General features: G+C 41.9%; 1 protein-coding gene across 2 annotated transcripts in view; it reads left to right on the forward strand.

The window, feature by feature from the left end:
* Positions 1–19,959, forward strand: part of ABCA1 (ATP-binding cassette, sub-family A (ABC1), member 1) — a 125,761-nt gene that overhangs the window by 65,242 nt on the left and 40,560 nt on the right. For both annotated transcript variants that reach the window (XM_006864701.1, XM_006864702.1), the window contains exons 11-21: positions 2,985–3,182; positions 4,224–4,429; positions 5,142–5,318; positions 6,949–7,171; positions 11,417–11,638; positions 12,676–12,880; positions 13,857–13,970; positions 16,050–16,221; positions 17,258–17,389; positions 18,213–18,355; positions 18,766–18,903. In XM_006864701.1, the coding sequence (XP_006864763.1) occupies positions 2,985–3,182; positions 4,224–4,429; positions 5,142–5,318; positions 6,949–7,171; positions 11,417–11,638; positions 12,676–12,880; positions 13,857–13,970; positions 16,050–16,221; positions 17,258–17,389; positions 18,213–18,355; positions 18,766–18,903 (1,930 nt within the window). The remainder of the gene's footprint in view (positions 1–2,984; positions 3,183–4,223; positions 4,430–5,141; positions 5,319–6,948; positions 7,172–11,416; positions 11,639–12,675; positions 12,881–13,856; positions 13,971–16,049; positions 16,222–17,257; positions 17,390–18,212; positions 18,356–18,765; positions 18,904–19,959) is intronic.

Below are 19,959 nucleotides of genomic sequence, written 5' to 3' on the forward strand. Positions count from 1 at the left end.
GAATCGGGCTGCGAACCTTAAGGTCAGCGGTTCGAAACTACCAGCTGCTCCACGGGAGAAAGATGAGGCTTTCTACTCCCGTAAAGATTTACACCCTTGAAAACCCTGTACAGGGTTGCTATGGGTCAGAACTGACTCGACGGCACTTAACAACAAGATATGTTCAATAGGTTTTATTCTAATGAAAGGAGGGTATCATTTATATCATTGTTGTTGTTAAGTGCTGTCAAGATGGTTCTGACACATAGTGGTCCCGTATAGGGTTTCTGAGGAGCATCTGGTGAGTTTGTACTGCCAACCTTGTGATTCAAACTGACTTTGCAGTCCAGTACATTAACCCACAGCACCACACCTGGACTCAATTCATAGGATTGGTCTTTTACAATTAGTAAAAATATTCTAAATTTGCTTCTTTTGCTATAAGTAAAATGAATATCTTTGTATATAAACTGTGTCCCGATTTTGTATTATTTTCCAAAGTTAGATATCTAGAAGTAAAACCTATTCCATTATAAAGTCTGAACTTTTTAAAGGTCATTTGTAATTATTTACAGATTTCTTCCCAGAAAGTTTAAAGCAATTTGCCGCCCCACTAGTATTGTCTGAACATGTCTTTTGTTATCATAACCTCATCAGAATTTGGATTTGTTAACTGTATGAGAGGGATAACTGGAATCTCATTAAATGGTTTTCTTTTTTGCATTTATTTGATTGCTACTTACATGGAACATTCTCTTTTTCATAATGATTTTTCATCACTTGTATTTTTATTTTCTATAGTTATCTACGTGAGCCTAAGCACTTGACTGCTAACTGTAATGTCAGTGGTTCAAACCCCTATAAAGGGTCTCTGTGAATCAGAACCAACTCAGCAGTGTACAACAACAGCTACATAGTTACCTCTTTCGTCACATCTTTCTTCTGTTGAACAGCTGTTAGGTTCGGAGGAAGATTCTTGATTTCTGTTTGGGTGGATGGTGAGGATGTCCAGGAGGCCAGTGGCAATTGGGGTCTGGAGATCGGTAAAGGTAGTCAGACTGGAGACACAGAGTAAGGGTGGTCCTCCTTCCCCCACTGCCTTATTCTCTCTATTATTAAGGAGTATTTGACTCCATAGACGTGGGTTTCTCAGTCCTTGACACTCCTACAGCTTGGTTTCTGCTGAGGAGAGTCTCCAAACTTCTGTTGCAGTCCCTCTTATCTCTCTCTGCTTCCGCTGGCTTTGTCTACACTCTTTGAACAACACAGATCCAGGGCAATTCTCCCTCTGTCCAATCACAAAGCCCACTGACACCACCCATTCATTCTCTTTCTTCAGTAGCTTTTGTTGACTCTCAAGGATGTTAGAATGGTCATATGATCTAGAATAACTCATCTTTCAGCTCTTAGTTGTATTGCTCAAACACCACACTGGCAGAATAGGCCTCACCCCAATTGTCATGTGTTTTCTGTCTGCTCTTGTTTGTGCATTTGTAGCATACAAAGTAGTGTTGAATTGCTATCCCATACCCTTGTAAGAAACACTTCTTGTAAGGTACAATTTTATATCTATGATGTTAACAAAAGTACATATATATATCTTAATGATGACTATATAAGTTATTGTTCCCTATCGGAAAGCAGTTTGGAATAGAAATTTCAAGAACCATTTAAAAAAAAAAAAGTCCTATCTTGTATATGGATCCTACAGAAATCATTTAGTAGAAGTCATTATATCAGTGAGCGTGTTATTGCTATGATAATTTTTAATGTGAAAAATTAGAAATAGCATAAATGCTTAGCAGTGTGAGATTAATGAAGTTATAGTATATATACTCTATAAAATCATCATGCTGCCATTAAAATAATAAATCCAAAAGCCACATAGAGGCAGTGAAAAAAAGCCTATGGTGTTAGTGAAAATGTGATGGATTTAAAGAATAGTAACTTTCAAATACTTGGAGATTCCAGTTGGTAGAGTCAGGGTTTGGGTTTGCATTTCCTTCTTGAAACTGTGACAAGAGTTGTGGCTTCTGCTTGTCCATGAGCTGAGTTTGAAGCTGTCCTGTTTGTTTTCTGCCTCGGTCTCTCTGGATATGCTACTTGTACACTAGACTGATGCTTTCGTCTCTTCCTCAATGTGTCATCACTGAACCCAATGGCTAGGGTTGGAGAAATGGGATACAAGCCCCCTTTATGTCATGACCCAAGTGTTATGCAATTGGGAAAGATGACATTTTACTTGGTTTAGCTGTAGCATTATTTCCCTAAACTAGATAGTAAAAACTGGTTTGTTTCATTTCAGTCCAGAGATAGTATCATCAGACTAGGTGTCAAAAGAAGGCAATATAATGCATTAGGGCAGTCCAAAAAAATTACAGGATCTGTGCTTCAAATTGCAGTGCTGTTGTGGATAAGCTTTGGACTGCTGACCTCAAGTTTGGCAGTTCAAACCCATCAGCCACACTTCAGAAACACTATGCAGGGTCTCTATGAGGTGAACTGACTCGATGGCACTTAATAACAATAACATGCTTGAAATCATTGTTTTGCTACTTACTGTGTGACTTTATGTTAGGGATATAGCCTCTCTGAATCTCAGTTTTCCTATCTGTAAAATGGGAAATATTAAAAATACCTTCCTTATGGAATTGTGTGAGAAGTAAGTGAGATAAGGCATGTAAATTGCTCAACACAATGACTGTGTAGAGTAAATATTACTTACTAGTTTTGTTGGTGTTCTTGATACTGTTGAACTGAACCATTTGTTGTAATGGAACACATATGGATTCTGGTTTCAAACTGCTCTGACTTTGAGTCCCAGGTCTAAAATTATTTTGGCCCAGCCCATCACATTCTTTCTTTGGTCTTAGTCTTCTCACCTGTAAAATGGGACCAGTAATATCTGTGCCAGTGTATGTGAAAGGGTTGTAATTATTAATTACAAAGTTCTCACCAGGATTTAGTTGATGTTAACTACTTGTACTGTCTTGCTGGAATCACAGACGCTGTTGGACAGCAGAGGCAACGATCACTTTTGGGAAGAGCAGTTGGATGGCTTAAGCTGGACCGCCCAAGACATTGCAGCGTTTCTGGCCAAGCACCCAGAGGATGCCCAGGCTGTTAATGGCTCTGTGTACACCTGGAGAGAGGCTTTCAATGAGACCAATCAGGCAATTGAGACCATATCTCGCTTCATGGAGGTGAGCTTCTGTCTCACGGATCATTTAGAAAAGATATACTCCTTCTTTCTCTAAGATGTTACAATAAAGTTCAGGCAAGAGGAAAGTTTAGAAATGATTTATAGTCTTATATTCAGTTGTACCTGTCAAACTTAACAGGGCTTGATGTACAAAGGCACTCAATAGATGTTAAATGATTGAATGACTAAATATAAGGACCCTAAAGCCTTGGAAACCCTGTACAGGGTCACTGTGAGTCGGAACCGACTCCGTAGCACATAACAACCACCTCCAACTCGCTTTAGTCTATCTTGACTCATGGATGTTTGTAGCCACTGTCTTTGGAGTTTTAGGATGACCTTTTAAAAAGTGCATCTTATGTTTTGATGACCTCATATCTAATGGCTCCAAAGGAAACCCTTAAAAATGCATTGTATATGGAGCTTATCTGGAAGCTAGGAACCCTGGTGGCACAGTGTCTAGTGCTTGACTGCTAATTGTAAGTGTGCAGTTTGAACTCACCAGCTACTCCAGTGGAGAAAGATACGGCAGTCTGCTTCTATAAAGCTTTACAGCCGTGGAAACCCTATGGGACAATTCTACTCTTATCATGCACGGTCTCTATGAGTTGGAATTGACTCAACCACAGTAGGTTTTTTTTTTTTTTTTTTTTTTTTAATTCTAAAATATTGTCAGGGCACATAATAGGGACACATAACAACAGATTTTAAAAAAAATCTGTTTATTTTCTTGTTTCTTAGTTGCTGTGACTCAAAATTGTTAAGAATTTAAAGGGAAATGAGAAATGATAACCATTGTATCTCTTTCCACAAAAAGTCAATTATATGTAACTGATATCTAAGTATTACTATCATATTCCTTAAGTTGCTGTTACGCAAACAAAATGAGGCATTTTCAGTTGAAGGTTGGAAGAGGATGCTAGAGTGGATTAAAGAGATAGCAGAAAAAATCCATGCAGTTAGCACTTTTGTGTTATGGTTGGGCTTGTCTTGGCTGTTGTCTTGGTACACAGAGGTCTCATGAAGGCTGTTCTTCTATTAGTGTGTCAACCTGAACAAACTGGAACCAATAGCAACAGAAGTTCGGCTCATTAACAAGTCCATGGAGCTGCTAGATGAGAGGAAGTTCTGGGCTGGTATTGTGTTCACTGGAATTACTCCCAACAGTGTGGAGCTGCCCCATCATGTCAAGTACAAGATTCGAATGGACATTGACAATGTGGAGAGGACAAATAAAATCAAGGATGGGTAAGTTGAGTCCCATGACCCCAGTCCAGTCTGAGGGATGTTAAGAGCAGCTATCTTGACCAATCCAAATAACGTCTCACTGCCTTTGAGTCTATTCCAACTCACTAAGATGATGACTCTCTAAGATGATGTAGAACGAACAGCTCCATAGGGTTTCTGAGGTTGTTAAGCTTTTACAAAACCTTATCTTTCACCCACAGAGTGGCTCTTGGGTTCAAACTACTAACCTTTCAGTAACTCATAATTTGGTAGAAATTTCAACAGAAAAGAACTCAGATTGGTGACATGGTCTTGGCGGAACTGGCTCACACATTAATGGAAGCTATTAGTATTTCAAAGGTCATAAAATATCAGTATCTTTTGATTCCACTTAAGGGAATTAATGCTAAGGACTTTAGGTTTCTCTCAATAGCTTTATCCATTTTTATAAAAATGAGCAAACAACCGATAAAAAGGGAATGGTTAAATTATTTTTGATATGTCCATTTGATGCATTGTAAGGGGAAAAATTCAGCAAATAGTATGCTCATTTTGATTGTATGTATTTTAACATTTAAAATTTTTAATTTCTGTATGTCAACTAAGACCAGAAACTCAGATACAAAAAACACAGTGACTCTGTAAAAAGGCTGGTGGAATTGTGGGGGTTTATTTTTCATTTCTTTATTGCATGGCTCTAAGAAATGTTTGGTCACCTGTGGTTTGGTTTTAGGTACTGGGACCCAGGTCCTCGGGCTGACCCCTTTGAAGACATGCGATACGTGTGGGGAGGCTTTGCCTACTTGCAGGATGTGATCGAACAGGCTATTATTAGGGTGCTGACGGGTACTGAGAAGAAAACTGGTGTCTACATGCAGCAGATGCCTTACCCCTGTTACGTTGATGACATGTAAGTTACCCATAAGCCACCATCTTTAACCAGTGAACATGGTCCCCAGGTAGGTGGAAAAAAAGTTAGCCACATGACAGACAGATCCTTGTGCACCTACTAGTAATTCTTCCTTCTTTTTCTAATGTAGTTACCATTGCTTTTTTTATATATTTTTTGGCCAAAATATATATTTTTTTATATATTTTTTGGCCAAAATATGCCCAATTTTCAATTAAAATGTTCCATGATAAATATAATCAATTGTATTCACATGCACACACACAAATACAGAAATAGCTATCTAGACTTAGAAAGCTGATTCAGTGTCCTTTTGTCTACTTCCTCTATATATCATGTACCAATATTTGAAACAATCCAAGTAAGTTAAAATACAGCAAAACCTCTATATCTTGGACTTTTTAGGTTATGTTGTTGTTGTTATTAAGTGCTGATGAGTCACTTCCGACTTATAGCAGCCCTGTATAGGGTTTCCAAGAAGTGGCTGGTGAGTTGGAACCACTGACCTTGTGGACCAAACCAACCTTGTGGTCCAGTGTTTTATCCCACAGTGTCACACCAGGACTGTGGTCATCTTTTTGTGCGTATTCACTAAGCTGTTCATTGTAGGAATGGTGTCTGTGAGTCTAATGATTTATCGTAAGGTAGAATACACCGAGGTGTAGCTCTTGCGTGCATCTGAAATGTTTTGTACACCTTTGTTCTCTGTTGCTGCTGCTGCTGTGTGTGTATGTATCTAGGGAGAGAATGCAGAGGGCCAGTATTTGAACTCTGCTTTGTATTCAGCAACCAACAGCCTTCTTCTAGCCTTACCAGATAGCTAGAAGTTATCTTGGCTCTCACTTTTAGAAAGATTAACTGGAATTATCCAAAGGAGGATTTTTCCAAAGGTTCCTACGTCAAAGGTTGCTTTGAAAAGCTTGTCTACACATGGGAGTTAAGAAGCATTAAGAGCTCTTACATATTGTCACATAGCTTGTAAGTGTTGATGCTGGCCATTAAACCTCAAGTCTCAAGGTCCAAATCCTATGTCGCTTTTGTTTCACAGTATGGGCTTTTTGAAGCCCCTTGTATGATGAGAGTTGTCTGAAGTGTATTTCTGCATTGTCTGTGATAAGAGTTATCTAACCAAGTCAAGAATGAATTGACCTTGGAGATGTTGAACTTTCTTGAGAGAATTAATTGTTTTTGTTGGTTTTTAGTACTTTAAAAGACACCAGATTTAGTAATGACATCTCATAGTTACCTAGTTACTGATGTGGGCCTCCAAAGAAATTTTACCCCCCAGTTAACCCCAATTAGTCTAGTTTTTACCACTGTGTTGTCCATCTCATGAAGCCTTTTGTAACTTACACATTTCAGAAATCCAAGGGCCTGTCTTTCTTTGGTGTAAATGTGATATATTCTCTTTTTTTAATTTTAAAACTGATTTAGTGTGATTAAAAACTATATAATATTGGCCGTTGTCTACATATGTAATTCAGTGCATTGATTATATTAAAAATCATATTGTGTAACTCTCATGTAGTATTTATTTTCTCTTGTATGACGAAGGCTCAGAGGCTTTGGCCCATGAGCCTGGCTTCTGCTTGTCTTTAACTTTACTCCCACCTTTTCCTGGGACTTCCAGCTTCCTGCGAGTGATGAGCCGGTCCATGCCCCTCTTCATGACGCTGGCTTGGATCTACTCTGTGGCTGTTATCATCAAGGGCATTGTGTATGAGAAGGAGGCGCGCCTGAAGGAGACCATGCGGATCATGGGCCTGGACAATGGCATCCTCTGGTTTAGCTGGTTTATTAGCAGCCTCATCCCACTGCTTGTGAGCGCTAGCCTGCTTGTGGTCATCCTAAAGGTAAGGCTGCCTCCCTTCCTGGTCCCTGTCAGGGAGCTGTTAGATAACCCAGCACAAGCTAAATGAGGAGAAGATATGACTTGGAGAGGGCAGAGGTCGTATGTGTTTCCGACTGTAATTCCCTCATGACAGCTGGAGTAAGTGCGGTCCAGAAAGAGGCAGTAACTTCCATAGGATTAGGCTAGCTGGTTAACAGCTGAGCAGGACTAGAATGCAGTGTTTTTGTTTCCAATGTAAGTGCACTTTTTACATCATGCTTTCTGCTTGGCAATGGTTCATTGCAGCATCTGAGAGTTATTCATTTCCTCAGATATATTGGGTAGCGTTCTTTCCAGACAACTATAACAACTCTAATCAGAGAACATATATTGTTGTAAGTTATAGTCTGGGAACAGAAACTGAAACTGAATTTGGTATATGGGTAGTTATTAGGAATCAGCACCCTTGGAACTGAGGAAGCAGGACTGGCAGAGGGAGAGGTTGAAGTACAATGCAGGGCAAACCAGTTGGGGCACCCTAGAATGTATATGTCTTGTTGGAGTTGTTCTTCATGGAGCTGATATGTCTGGACTCTTATGCACCTCTCCCAGACATTTCCTACCCAGTCTCCCATAATCTGTGAGTGAATGTGGGTTGCCCTGGGTAGGATGTGCCTCAAAGCTATGCATCTCTCTGTAGCTGTGGCAAATCTAGAGGAGCTGACGCCTGGGCAACAAGTCAATACTTGAAGGAGAATTTGGTATTTACTTCATAGTTTAATGTACTTATGTACCAATTTTACTCTGCAGTCATTTTAAAGGATGCGTCATAAAAGAATCAATGGTTTTGAAGAGTGGGAAATAGAAAGGGATAGGAACTGGCACTTGATTTGAAACTAGCTGCATTCGTTGTGACTGAACACTTACCAATTGACAAGAACTGTTTAAAGTACCTAACATACAAGGAAATGCGGTTAAGAAAGATTAAAGACTTTACTGAAGTCACACAGGTAGCAAGTAGCAGAGCCAGGATTTGAACGCTGATTGTTAAGTGCTGTTGAGTTGATTGTGACTCATAGTGACCCTGTGCACCAGAGAATGAAGCACTACCAGAGCCTACGCTGTCCTCATACTTGTTAAGTTTGAGCCTGTTAATGCAGCCACTGCGTCAGTCCATCTCATTGGGGGTTATTCTCTTTATCAGTGACCCTTTACTGTATCAATATGATGTCCTTTTCCAGGGAATGGTCTCTCTTGATAGCATGTCCAAAGTATGTCAGATGATGTCTTGCCATTCTTCTAAGGAGCATTCTGGTTGCATTTCTTGCAAAATAGATTTGTTTGTTCTTTTGGCAGTCTATGGTACTTTCAATATTCTTCGCCAACACTGTGCTTCAAATGCATTGATTTTTCTCAAGTCTTCCTTATTCATTGTCCAGTTTTCACATGTATATGAAGTGATTGAAAATATCATGACTTGGGTCAGAGATACCTTCGTCCTCAAAATGACATCTTTGCTCTTTAACACTTTAAAAAGAGGTCTTTTGCCTAATGTAATATATCGTTTGATTTCTTGGCTGCTGCTTCCTTGAATTTTGATTGTTGTTGTTAAGTGCCATGGAGTCGGTTCCAACTCATAACGACCCTACACAAGGTTTCCAAGGCTGTAAATCTTAACGGGAGCAGAACGCCTCATCTTTCTCCCGCGGAACTGCTGGTAGTTTCAAACTGCTGACCTTGTGGTTCACAGCCTGATTCGTAATCACTACGCTACCAGAGCTCCTTTTTGATTAGGAATCTATTAAAATGAAATTTTGGACAACTTCAATACTGTCTTCCTTTATCATGATGTTATGATTGGTCCAGTTATGAGGATTTTTACTTGCTTTACATTGAGGTGCAATCTATATCGAAGGCTGTAGTCTTCACCAGTAAGTATTTCAAGTCCTTTTAACATCTAGCAAGCAAGTTTATGTTATCTGTATATTGCAGGCTGTTAATGAACCTTTCTCCAAAGGTTCTTAATATAGTTCAGCTTCTTGGATTATTTGCTCAGTATACAGATTGAATAAATTTGATGAAAGCATACAACCCTGATGCACACCTTTCCTGATTTTAAACCATTCAGCATCCACTTGATCTGTTCGATTGACTGCCTCTTAGTCAATGTACAGGTTCCTCATGAGCACAATGAAATATTCTGGAATTCCCAGTTTTTGCAATTTTGTCATAGTTTATTATTATCTACACCATCAAATTAAGTTGTTTCAACAAATGCTGCATCAGTTTGTTGAAACAACTTAATTTGTTTTATTTCAGTTCCTGGAAACTTGTTCTTCACCAGTGTCATCAGCGCAGCTAGCACCACTTCATTCAATACCATTGGTTCTTGATTATATGCTGCTTCTTGAAATGGTTGATCATTGACCAATTATATCTGGTACAGTGACTCTGTATATTCCTCCCATCTTTTTTTGTTGCTGCCTGCATCCTTCAATATTTTTTGCCCATAAATCCTGTCAGAATTGCAAATTGAGGTTTGAATTTTTTCCTTCAGTTCTTTCAGCTTGAGAAATGCTGACTGTGTTCTTGCCTTTTGGTTTTCTAACTGCAGGTCTTCTTGAGCAGTCCTGTGAAGTTTTCTGTTCAACTCCTTTCTTTCATCATTGCTTCCATTCATTTTAGCTACTTGACATCCAAGAGCAAGTTTTAGAGTCTCTTCTGACATCTACTTTAGTCTTTTCTTTTACTCCTGTTGTTTTTTTTTTTTTTTTCATGATGCTTTGCTGTCTTCATGTGTGATATTCTTGAAGTCATCCCATAACTCCTCTGGTCTTCTGTCATTATTGTCTAATACTTCAATTCTGTTCTTGAAATGGTCTCTAGATTCAGATAAAATAAACTCAAGGTCATATTTTGGCTCCTGTGGAGTTGCTTTAATTTTCTTCAGCTTTATCCTGAATTTGCATATGAGCAATTGATGGTCTGTTCCAATCTGCTCCTGGCCTTGTTTTGGCTAATGATATTGAGATTTTCCATCATCTCATTTCATAAATGTAGCCAATTTGATTCTTGTGTGTTCTATCTGGCAAGGTTCATGTGTATAGCTGCCATTTATGTTATTGAAAAAGGTATTTGACATTAATGAAGACGCTGGTCTTGCAAAATTCTATCATGTAATCTCCAGCATTGTTTTTATCACCAAGGCCATATTTTCTAACTACTGACCCTTTCTCTTTGTTTCCAACTTTCACATTCCAATCAACAGCAATTATCCATGCACCGTGATTACACATTTGCTCAGTTTCAGACTGAAAAAGTTGGTAAAATTCTTCAATTTCTTCATCTTTGGTTGGCGTGTAAATTTGAATAATGGTCATTTTAACTGATCTTTCTTGTCGGCATATGGGTATTACCCTGTAACGGACAATGTTGCACTTTAAGGTAGATCTTGAGATGCTCTTTTTGACAATGAATGCAATGTTGTTCCTCTTCAATTTGTCTTTCTTGGTAAGATTGATGACTGTATGGCCAATATGAATGATTGATGCCTGTGTGTTCATTTCAGCTCACTAATGCCTAGGATACTGATCTTTATGCATTCCTTTTCAATTTCGACAACACTCAATTTTCCTAGATTCATCCTTCATACATTCCATGCTCCGATTATTAATGGATGTTTGCAGTTGTGTCTTCTCATTTGAGTTGTGCCCTGTCGGCAAATGAATGTCCCAAAAGCTTTGCTTCATCAACACCATAAAGGTCAACTCTGCTTTTAGTAGGAAGCTCTTCCCCAGTTGTATTTTGAGAGAGATCTTAGAACTGAGGAGCTCATCTTCCAGCACTTTTATCAGACAGTGTTTCACTGCTGTTCATAAGGTTTTCAGTGGCTAGTCTTTTAGGAGGGGTCCACCTCTCCTTCTTCGTTATTTTGGAAACTCAGCTGAAACCTCTCCACCATTGGTAACCCTGCTGGTATTTAAAAATACTGGTGGCATAACTTCTCACATCATAGCAACACACAAGCCACCGTATTATGACAAGCTTACAAACGAGAACTATTCCTAATACCAGTCTTATTTTTCTGTGTGATCCTGGGCAAGTCTTTTCCTTTCTTTGAGCCTTAGATTCCTCACCATGAATATCATTGCTTCTGCATAGTTTCTTTAAGATGAGTGTGAAAAAGCCCTGAATTTCCCCATAGATCTTGTATGGGTGCACTTGGGCTTGTTGAAGCAGCTTATTTAATGGTTCTCTTCCTTCCCAGTTAGGAAACCTGCTGCCCTACAGCGACCCCAGCGTGGTATTTGTCTTCCTGTCCGTGTTTGCCGTGGTGACCATCCTGCAGTGCTTCCTAATCAGCACACTCTTCTCCAGAGCCAACCTGGCGGCAGCCTGTGGGGGCATTATCTACTTCATTCTGTACCTACCTTATGTCCTGTGTGTGGCATGGCAGGACTATGTGGGCTTCACTCTCAAGATCTTTGCAGTAAGTATCTCCAGGTGTTTCATCTCCCTCTGTAGTCCAGGAATAAAAAGTAGAAGCGTTGAGAACAAAAGAAGAGAGAGTCTCTTTCTAATGGGACTTGAATTTTAGCTCTAGATGCTAAAGCTCCTTCAAGGCATGGGTGTTCTCTTATTAAATTCTTTATCTCTATTGCTTTCATTGGATGTTGCTTGACTTGAAGGGACTTTTTTAGAGAGTCATAATGCACCAAGAACCTGGCTGTGCATAAATGGCGTGGGAGAACTGTAAAGTGCTATTTTAGGTTATAGATGCTACTTCTACCCCTCACCACCCAGCTCTGTTGGCCATGTTAAGCATGCCACCAATCATGGCCAGAGATAGAACTGAAAGCTCTTGAGGTCAGGATGGCTCTTTGCCTTCTTTGTATTCAGTATGGTGTTTCATTTGACATAATATTTTCTGAACTAAACAAGTCTGAGGAGCAGGTGTCCCAGCTTCCCACAAGTCCATGACTTAGACACATCCTTCCCTTGTGCAGAGGAAAGGCCCTTGAGGGTGTGCAAGTCCTCATAAGATTGAGTTGCCAGCTGCCACTGGGTCAACTTAGGAACTCTAGGTGCCTCAGTCCAGGTCTCTGTGATATCAGTAGGCCCAGATAGGCTCCTCTACCTCTGAGCTTCTCCAGCTGAGCAGGGAGCCTGAGGAGACCTTGATGGATGTCACTCATTGTGTACGGTGGGAGGACTGCTGAGCCATTGGAACATCTGTGGAAGCATAACATTTTTAAAGTGTTGCGCTCTATCATAAATGCATATCTGAAATATATGTGTATAACGAATGGTTATAATAGAATGATTTATATGCTCCAAGTGAGCCCACTCCTTTAAGGGGATCCTGTAGGTGAATACTTCCACAGCCTATAATTGATCCTTTTGTTAAATTCAAATTTCTTCATTTGTCCCAGATGCCTTCAGGTTATCCAACAGGTTTACATTAGAAGTGCTAGAAAAATACAAGAGACAGAAGATGGATAGGTGACTTTTACCTCTTTCTCACAGACCCTGCTGTCTCCTGTGGCTTTTGGGTTTGGCTGTGAGTACTTTGCCCTGTTCGAGGAGCAGGGCATTGGCGTGCAGTGGGACAACCTGTTCGAGAGCCCTGTGGAAGGAGATGGCTTCAACCTAACTACCTCGGTCTCCATGATGCTGTTCGACTCCTTCCTCTATGGGGTGATGACGTGGTACATCGAGGCTGTCTTTCCAGGTACTGTGCTTTTCCACACTTCTTAGGCCACCTGCAAGAGAAATAGGATTTCCAGCTCCACCGCAGCCTTCCCTCTGTGCTGGAATTTCTGCAGAGTCTGTGAGAAAGGCTCCCTGAGTCACTAGTGGCCTGAGGTTTTTATACTCATAGCAAACATTGAGGCCAAGGGGAGAAAACGGATGCTGAAAGGACACAGGTGGCCCATCCACGGCCATTCATGCAGCGATCATTTCTAGAGTACGGTGTTCAGGCTCCGTGCAAAGTGTTTTGTTTATGTTAGTAAATTTAGTCCTAAAAATACTCTAGGTAGGTACTGTTCTAATCGGTTCCAAAGGGAATCTATCATGGATAAATACTCTTATAAGGTCAAAACTTAAAAGAGTGTTGCTTAACTAGATGGTTCACCTTCTGATTTTCCTCTGAGGAAATGAAGTGAAGTATTGATTATCCCTGCCTGAACTTACTTCAGTGACTATGCCATTTTGCACCTTATAGACCTGGATTCAAATCCTTCACTGACTGCTGAATGACCTTGGCAGGTTACCTACCCTTTAGTCTCTTCATCTCTAAAACAAGCACAACACCATTCTTGTGCACTGGTTGGGAGGATTAAGTGAAGTACAGAATGTACCTGGTACATAATTGTTGTTAAATGCTGTTCAGTTGGTTCCAGCTCATAGTGACCCTGCATAGGGTTTCCAAAGAGCCCCTGGTGGGTTTGAACAGCCGACCTTGTGGTTAGCAGTCCAATGTTTATCCTACAGTGCCACACCAGGTTACATGTTACATAGTAGGTTTCAGCAAATGTTGGGTCTCAGCAAATGTTTGCTCCCCTCCCTCTCCCTGAGTCACCTTACCAGTGTGTCTTGTCTCCGAAGGGCTCAGGATGTCTCATGGAAGCTGTGGGTCTGCCTGGGCTACCTCAGGAATGCTGGTATGGCTCAGAACTTGGCTCACATTTGTGCTTTGCTTTTAGGCCAGTATGGAATTCCCAGGCCCTGGTATTTTCCTTGTACTAAATCCTATTGGTTCGGTGAGGAAAGTGATGAGAAGAGCCACCCTGGTTCCAGCCAGAAGGGAATGTCAGAAAGTAAGTGCCACTCGCCAACCTTCCCTTCACCCTAGTGTTACCACCCCCACTGACTGTCGGGAGTAAGGGAGGGCTCCTGTCCTTTAGAGTCTAAAACCACTCTGCTGTTGTTACTTGCCGTTAACTCATAGTAACCCTGTAGAGGGCTTCCATGGAGTGGCTGGTAGATTTGAGACACTGACCTTGCGGTTAGCAGTCCAGTATGAAAGGAAGAAATCAGACGAGATGCCCATTTCAAAATGATCCCATGCCATTTGTGTTCAAAGCTGTTGATTTATCAGAGAATCACTGTCTAGCTCTCTGAAGAACAGTTTCTGTAGTTTCTTGGCTTCTACCCTCTCACATGTTTTCATGCTACAAGGACAAGACAAAGACAGCAGTGGCTATGGAACCGTAACCTCGCAGTCTCCCATTTTATGGTGATATGTATGAGCGTGCATCAACTGGCATAAGGTGGCTGCTACAAAGCTCAGCCTGTGCTTCTTGGTGCTATCACTCTTCAATTCCCAGAGTCCCTATCCTTTTATGACTCCTGACTACAGATAGAGATGCCACAGTTCAGCAAAGGATGGTGGTTTGCTCAAAATCCTGGAGGGAAATTCTACCTTTGTGCTCAGTGTGTCTTCCTAAGTGATTAATAAGTCTCTCTTCTGCTGACCCTCTTCTACACTCTTTCCCAACCTGCCAGGAATAAAAGTGTAATGCTTCCTAACATGGCACACTAGGCTCTTTACAACCTGCCCACCATTCCAGCCGCTTCTCTTGCTACTCCTTATCTTGGTGTCCCACTTCTTCCTCTTGCTACCTAGCTTCTGTTACGTGACATATAATTGCTCAAGATTATGAGAACATGCCATGTTCTTCCACACCTCTGCCTTTGTGTGTTTCCTCTTACAGTTAAACCCTTTGTCCAATTTGCTTACCTTCCCAGTCTCTACTGTTCTATAACATCTAGTTCAGTGCCCTGTTACTGTGTAGCTTTCCTAAAGTCTCAGCTTACTGTCTTCTTAGAGATTCCATGACATTTTAAAAAAATCTGCATTTTTAAATAATTACATATTCGCAGGCAGTTGAAAAAACTTATATGAGGGGTGGTCTCTTATAATCTTTATCCGTTTTCTCCCATTGGTAACATCTTTTATTACTATAGAGCAGGGATGGGGAATCTTTTTTTCTGCCAAAATGTATTACATCATTTGCAGGCCATACAAAATTATCAACCTAAAAGTTATCCTGCTAGACTTGGTCAAACATATAATTAATTCACCCCCTAATGTGATAGGTAGAACTGTGGTTGCCTTGGCAGGACCAGACCCAATGATTTTTCAGGCCTTCTATGGCCTGTGGCTCGGACATTCCCCACCCCTGCTATAGAGCAATACCAAACTCAGGAAATCTACATTCAGTACAAATCCCAGGCTTTCTCCAGTGTTGGCATGCGCTCAATTGTGCAAGCATATTTAGTTCTGTGGAATTTTATCATGTGTAGATTCATGTAACCACCGCTCCAGTTTCCAAGTGAAGTCACTACTCTGTTCTTCATCTCTGTAATTTTGTTATTTCAGTAATAAGATACAAATGAAACTATATGAGGAGGATTCAGGATGTTCATAGGAAAACTCCATTATTTTTTCATTCACTATTGAAGCCTCCTTCAATAGTATGTAACTTTTTCAAGGGGTTTTGTCACTCAGCATCCTTCCTTTAAGATTCATCCCAGTTGTATGCATCAGCACTTTGCTCCTCTTTGTTGTGGTGTAGTATTCCTTAGGAATTTTTTGGTGTGTTTTATAAAGAATAACTTTTATCATCCTAAATTTGAATTACTTGTCAAGTGTTTGTCACCCAGTAGAGCCTGTGTGCTCAGAGGACAGAGAGTGTGCCTTTAACTTGTGTCCCCACCAGCAGCATTGGTGCTTAGATAGTAACATAAAGAAATGTTGGCATCCTGCCTGCCTGCGAGCCGAAACTTGGCCATGGAGGGCAGGTGATTTGAGTACAAACGCAGTCCTCTGTGTCTGGACAGTCTACTCATCAGTATTTTCTGTGGGTTTATTCCCTTCTTCTCTCTTCCCACAGTCTGCATGGAGGAGGAGCCCACTCACCTGAAGCTGGGCGTGTCCATTCAGAACCTGGTGAAGGTTTACCGAGACGGCATGAAGGTGGCAGTTGATGGGCTTGCACTGAATTTTTATGAGGGCCAGATCACCTCCTTCCTGGGCCACAATGGAGCAGGGAAGACCACCACCATGTAAGAAGATGGTGTGACCCTTACAGAATCCACCACAGGAAGGATCTGTTGTACAGTTAGAATTTCACACCTGAGGAAAATTGTGCTGGCCACTGAGAACAAGGACTGGGCTCACAGGAGGCAATGGGCAGCAAATTATTGTCTAATTACAAGAGTGCTTTCCAAATGGTTTCTTATTATTTATTCAGCCTAAAATAGGATTGATGACCCTTCCTACTTAGTTATCAGAATGATGCAGTATTTTTAGAAGCTAAGATGGGTCAGAACTGTGGAGCAAGAGTCTGGAAAAAAGAGTAGCTATGTATAAAGCCGTTTGGACTTCAAGGCCGCAGTTCAAGCGCACCAGCTACTCCTTGGGAATCCTATACAGGGTTGCTATGGGTCGGAATCGACTTGATGGCCCTTAACAACAACAACAACACATGTTAGAGGGAGGGGTGATTTCTGAGAACTCTGCCTCTAAGCAGATGTGAGAAACAGCTGGCAGATTACTACGGTTGCCCTCAGTGGGACCTCCAGGACAGAGATAGTGAGGCCCATAAAACACTCACGGTCACCTCAGTGGCTCTCAGTGCTGTTCCTCAACCATCCCAAAGGGTATGCTTGGGGATGACATTCATGCCTTGCTTTTCTTTTATTTATTTTCTGACTTTAAATGTGAAATCAATATAGTCAAAACTTTATAGAAAAGTTTAAAAGGTCACTTAAAATAATTCATGTGTTAGGTTTGATAAGATTTTTATCTTAGAATAGTTTGTTTCAGTTATCCATTTTTCTTGGATGATGTTAAGCTCACAGAAGGTGTGTTTTAAAGTGTATTTTCCATTTCAAATTGGAATCTTATTTTTAAAATGTTCACATTAAAATTGACATTTCCAACACATAGTCCTAGTCCTTGTGACCCTAGAGCCCACTAGAATCCATTAAGAAGGAGAGGAGGGACAGAGGACAGATTGCCTTATCTCTACAGCCAGGAGCAGCTAGAGGGAAAGGTTGGTCCAGCCCTGACTCTTGTGCGTTTTGATTTTGTCCTCAGGTCGATCCTGACTGGGTTGTTCCCTCCTACCTCCGGTACTGCCTATATTCTGGGGAAAGACATTCGGTCCGATATGAGCACCATCCGGCAAAACCTGGGGGTTTGTCCCCAGCATAATGTACTGTTTGACATGTGAGTATTAGCACGAAGCTGAGAGCAACAGATGTGAGTTGTGGAGTCAGGACTTTTCCTGGGGTTGATAGGCTTATCTGGCTGCCCTTCAATTTTACCAACAATGAAAGGTGAATGGTTGGTGGGGTGCATCAGTCCAGATGGTGTATGGGTGCGGGGGAACTGTGATCTCCATTATTGTTGTCCTGGGGCCTTTTTGCCCATCCACTCCCCTGATGCACCCTCCCGGATGCCTGGTGAGCTCTGACATCCAGACTGGGCAGTACTTCCGGGTCCTCCAACAGCAGCCTCGTGTTCCCCGCTCAAGGCATTTACTCCCACTCCGACGGCCCTGAGGGAGGCCTCAGGATAGAGCTGAGAAAGACCTGAGCTCTGTGACGGTGGACTAAGCTTTCCCTCCTTCTAGACCCCGATTTCATTTAACTGAAGTGAGTGGCTTCGGATTCTGTGCTCTCAGAGCCTTCTCTGGGTGCGGTCTGGGTGCTTTAAGCTCCAGTGTGGCCGTTGCACCTTCATGTTGCACTGGCTTCTCCAGGGAGAGCCCTGTGAGTTCCAGCCCATGGGGACCTGCAGTTGCAAGTACAACTGTGGGATGTATGGTGGCCAGGCCTGGCTTGAATTAAGTTGGAAGTGATCTGTCACATTTTAGCTTTGGCTTCCTGACCTCATGTGGTTGCTCACTGTTGTCCTGTTGAATCCTTATGAAGTTGATAAAATAAAATAAAAAAAAGTGCTCTCTTGCCGCCCTGAGCCAGAAGGCACTGCACTGCGGCATATCCTGTGAGGACACTGGTCCTGATCGATTCGCTCTTCTGTAACCCAGGCTGACTGTTGAAGAGCACATTTGGTTCTATGCCCGCCTGAAAGGGCTCTCCGAGAAACACGTGAAAACCGAGATGGAGCAGATGGCCCTGGATGTAGGCCTGCCACCCAGCAAGCTGAAAAGCAAAACAAATCAGCTGTCAGGTGAAGCCCAGAGCTGCCTTCCTAGATCCTAGCTATCCCTCCCTCACCCTCCCTCACCACTATACATACATGTATGCACAACATGTACACTTCTCCCTACACCATACGCACATAGATGCAGACATACCTTACCCTACCCACCAGCACACACACACCTCACCCTTCACCACCAGCACACGTGCACACATCTTACCCTCCACTACCACCACACACACACACTCACACAAGCATAAGCTCAAAGAAACAACACCAGCTGCTCCAGGGTCCAAGCAGGGTGGTGGTTGGGTGGGCAACAGAGACATGCCCCTGGCTGTGTCCCCAGGTGGGCACCTCCATTTGTATCTTACTGCATCTGTCTTCACTCACCATCTGGGGCTGGGTTCTAGAACCTGTTTCTATTGTTCTTGTAGGAGGAATGCAGAGAAAGCTATCTGTGGCCTTGGCCTTCGTGGGAGGATCCAAAGTTGTCATTCTGGATGAGCCCACAGCTGGCGTGGATCCATACTCCCGAAGGGGGATATGGGAGCTGCTGCTGAAATACCGACAGGGTAAGTTATGTCTGTTTACTCTGAGTGAGACTGAGAGGGAGGAACGGCCTATGAGTACAACTGCATCTCATGGCTGTTCTCACAGGGCTGGGGACCCTTTTTTCTGCCAAAATTTACAATATCCTTCACAGATCATAGAAAAGTTATTACCCAAGCAATAGGGCAATCTTAGGGTCTTAGTTCCCCTTGGAATTTTAAGTGCCAGGTTAAGCTCCTCTCCACAAGTACTATTGTAGACTGGAAGGCAAACTTGTTAGATGCTCTTCTAACTCTTAGTGTCTAAAGCTATCTCATGAATATTCATAATTGCTATGAAGCAGGTAGGAGGTAGAAACCATACCTCAGGTACTCAAGGAAATTAGGTAAGGCCTGAAAACTCTTGATTTAATTTTGGTTCAACCTAGAAAGGGTTAGGGACTCCTCGGATGATGGGTTTAAATGACAGTACTGTATCTTTTGAAATCTTTGGCAAGGCTCAATTATTTATAGGCAAGAGAATTAAGACACTGTTTAAAGATGAAACAACCCACCCAACATGGATCACAAACCCTTGTGGGCTGAGGCTGTATTTGGTCAAACATTGATAATGTGCTGGACCACAAGGTCAGTTTGAACTGCAAGGTTCGCAGTTCAAACCCATCAGCTATTCCTTGGAAACCCTATACAGGGTCACTGTGAGTCGGAACCGACTCGACGGCATTTAACAACAACAGATGTGTTGGTGGACTCCCGGTGCAGTGCTGTAGGGTCAGTGCTGGACTGCGAACCACAAGGTCAGCATTTCAAACCCATTAGCCACTCCTCGGAAACCACTACGGGGTCATTATGAGTTGGAACCAACTCAGTGTCACTTAACAACACCAGCAATGTGATGACTGGAACTGTGTGTTGGCTTGGCAGGGCCAGACCTAATTTCATGGGCCTTATACAGCCTGTGGACTGGACATTCCCCACCCCTACATTAGGGTAACAGGAGTGCTTCTCAGGGAAACTGCGGACCTTCCTTTCTTAAAGCTTAGTGCCCACTGTGTATGGAAATGGAGGCCTGATTTATAA

The sequence above is a fragment of the Chrysochloris asiatica genome, unplaced genomic scaffold (assembly GCF_000296735.1).
Source record: "Chrysochloris asiatica unplaced genomic scaffold, ChrAsi1.0 scaffold00069, whole genome shotgun sequence".
NCBI lineage: Eukaryota > Metazoa > Chordata > Mammalia > Afrosoricida > Chrysochloridae > Chrysochloris > Chrysochloris asiatica.